Source organism: Macrobrachium nipponense, chromosome 30, assembly GCF_015104395.2.
Source record: "Macrobrachium nipponense isolate FS-2020 chromosome 30, ASM1510439v2, whole genome shotgun sequence".
Taxonomy (NCBI): domain Eukaryota; kingdom Metazoa; phylum Arthropoda; class Malacostraca; order Decapoda; family Palaemonidae; genus Macrobrachium; species Macrobrachium nipponense.
Window position 1 is genome coordinate 16803257 of NC_087218.1, and position 3224 is coordinate 16806480.

The 3224-nt window shown below is 45.4% G+C and overlaps 1 protein-coding gene across 1 annotated transcript in view; it reads left to right on the plus strand.

Moving 5' to 3' along the window:
• LOC135201983 (dual specificity protein kinase shkE-like) overlaps positions 1–1115 on the plus strand; it is a 1752-nt gene extending 637 nt beyond the window's left edge. The window contains exon 1 of the mRNA XM_064231259.1: positions 1–1115. This exon is cut by the window's left edge and continues 637 nt beyond it. Within this exon, the coding sequence (XP_064087329.1) occupies positions 1–1115 (1115 nt within the window).
• The last annotated feature ends 2109 nt before the right edge of the window (positions 1116–3224 follow it).

Below are 3224 nucleotides of genomic sequence, written 5' to 3' on the forward strand. Positions count from 1 at the left end.
GGCTCCCCCGACAGGCAAAGGCCAATGCGGCGGCGAGAATCCACGATCTCTATGGTGCCAAGGCTAAGAGGGCCGAGCAGGGACCAAAGGCGGCGGCAGCGGCGGCCCCTGAGGGCAAGACAGAAGAGGTGGCAATGAAAGGGAATCTTCCTCCTCCCAATGAACCCCAAAAGGAGCTGCCTGGAAGAAAGAAAGTGAAGGACCAGCCGCCGCCAAAGAAGATGCCTGGAAGAAAGAAAGTGAAGGACGAGCCTCCTCCACCAGAGAAGCAACCTGAAAAGGGGAAACTGAAGGACGAGCCACCACCAGAGAAGAAGCCTAGAGGAAGGAAAGCGAAGGACGCCAACGTACCAAAGGACCAAAAGAAGGGGAAAGGGAAGCCCACAGTCGATGAATTGAGCGAGGCTGAGGTGAAAAGGCTTCTGCTCAAAGGACATGAGTTGGGTTCGGGAGCCTACGGAACGGCCTACAAAGTCCTTCACAAGGGAAAGCTAGCAGTGCTGAAAGTGGCCATCGAAGACCTGTGGCAAGTGAGAGCAGCTTTCAGAAACGAGGCTAAAACGCTCCAGGAACTCCAGGGCGCGGGAGGAGCTCCTATGCTACTTGGGACCTGTAGCAAGCCAGCCGCCATCCTCATGGACTATTGTTGTGGCCAAGAGTTCTATTCTTTCATTTACGACTCGAAGACCTTGCCTTCCCTCGCCTTGCAAGCACTTCCGGACATTGCGAGGAGGCTCCACGAAATCCACCTGGCAGGCTATATCCATGCAGATTTAAAGACAGACAATGTGATGGTCAACGAACAGGTGCAGCCCCGAATAATCGACTTCGGATTAGCAGTGAAAAAAGGCAGGAAGATAAACGTAGGGCAAAATATGTCCGACTCCATTTACGCGCCAGAGTACACGAGAGGTGCGCCCGCTCAGCCCTGGGGAGACGTCTACTCCATGGGATGTCTGGTTGATGATACTATCTACGCCCTCTACGATGACATCCCGAAGGATTACGAAAATATAATAAAAATGGCCAAAAATATAAATCCTAAACTTCGACCAACTGTGCCCGAGTTGGTGGAGCAGCTGGAAGCAGCGTGGCGGAAACAGAATCTACAATAGAAGGTAAGAGACAGAGGGCAAAGAAGGCTGGCAGTAAAGTCTAAAAAGCACCTAGACTGCTTCTAGTATGCTATGTTCCTTAATGGAGATTCTACATGAAAATCTTTGTTATGCGAACAACTGGTCGGATTTCTAGATCATATAGAAACACGGCTCGCAGAGGGAAGCAGTTGGACCGCTTCTAGTATGCTATGTTCCTTAATGGAGATTCTACATGTAGAAAATCTTTGTTATGCGAACAACTGGTCGGATTTCTAGATCATCTAGAAACACGGCTCGCAGAAGGAAGTAGTTGAACCGCTTCTAGTATGCTATGTTCCTTAATGGAGATTCTACGTGTAGAAAATCTTTGTTATGCGAATAACTGGTCGGATTTCTAGATCATCTAGAAACACGGCTCGCAGAAGGAAGCAGTTGGACCGCTTCTAGTATGCTATGTTCCTTAATGGAGATTCTACATGTAGAAAATCTTTGTTATGCGAACAACTGGATTTCTAGATCATCTAGAAACACGGCTCGCAGAAGGAAGTAGTTGGACCGCTTCTAGTATGCTATGTTCCTTAATGGAGATTCTACATGTAGAAAATCTTTGTTATGCGAACAACTGGTCAGATTTCTAGATCATCTAGAAACACGGCTCGCAGAGGGAAGGAGTCCCCCGCTTCTAGTATGCTATGTTCCTTAATGGAGATTCTAACATGTAGTTAGAAAATCGTTTGTTATGTGAACAACTAGTCGGATTTCTATATCATCTAGAAACACGGCTCGCAGAGGGAACGCACGTCCACCGCTTCTGGTATGGCTATGTTCCTTAATGGAGATTTTACATGTAGAAAATCTTTGTTATGCGAACAATTGGTCGGATTTCTAGATCATCTAGAAACACGGCTCGCAGAAGTAAGCAGTTGGACCGCTTCTAGTATGCTATGTTCCTTAATGGAGATTCTACGTGTAGAAAATCTTTGTTATGCGAATAACTGGTCGGATTTCTAGATCATCTAGAAACACGGCTCGCAGAAGGAAGTAGTTGGACCGCTTCTAGTATGCTATGTTCCTTAATGGAGATTCTACATGTAGAAAATCTTTGTTATGCGAACAACTGGTCAGATTTCTAGATCATCTAGAAACACGGCTCGCAGAGGGAAGCAGTCCCCCGCTTCTAGTATGCTATGTTCCTTAATGAAGATTCTACGTGTAGAAAATCTTTGTTATGTGAACAATTGGTCGAATTTCTAGATCATCTAGAAACACGGCTCGCAGAGGGAAGCAGTCCACTGCTTCTAGTATGCTATGTTCCTTAATGGAGATTTTACATGTAGAAAATCTTTGTTATGCGAACAACTGGTCGGATTTGTAGATCATCTAGAAACACGGCTCGCAGAGGGAAGCAGTCCACCGCTTCTAGTATGCTATGTTCTTAATGGAGATTCTACATGTAGAAAATCTTTGTTATGTGAACAACTAGTCGGATTTCTAGATCATCTAGAAACACGGCTCGCAGAGGGAAGCAGTCCACCGCTTCTAGTATGCTATGTTCCTTAATGGAGATTCTACATGTAGAAAATCTTTGTTATGCGAACAACTGGTCGGATTTCTAGATCATCTAGAAACACGGCTCGCAGAGGGAAGAAGTCACCCGCTTCTAGTATGCTATGTTCCTAATGGAGATTTTACATGTAGAAAATCTTTGTTATGCGAACAATTGGTCGGATTTCTAGATCATCTAGAAACACGGCTCGCAGAGGGAAGCAGTCCACCGCTTCTAGTATGCTATGTTCCTTAATGGAGATTCTACATGTAGAAAATCTTTGTTATGTGAACAACTGGTCGGATTTCTAGATCATCTAGAAACACGGCTCGCAGAGGGAAGCAGTCCACCGCTTCTAGTATGCTATGTTCCTTAATGGAGATTCTACATGTAGAAAATCTTTGTTATGCGAACAACTGGTCGGATTTCTAGATCATCTAGAAACACGGCTCGCAGAGGGAAGAAGTCCCCCGCTTCTAGTATGCTATGTTCCTTAATGGAGATTCTACATGTAGAAAATCTTTGTTATGCGAACAATTGGTCAGATTTCTAGATCATCTAGAAACACGGCTCGCAGAGGG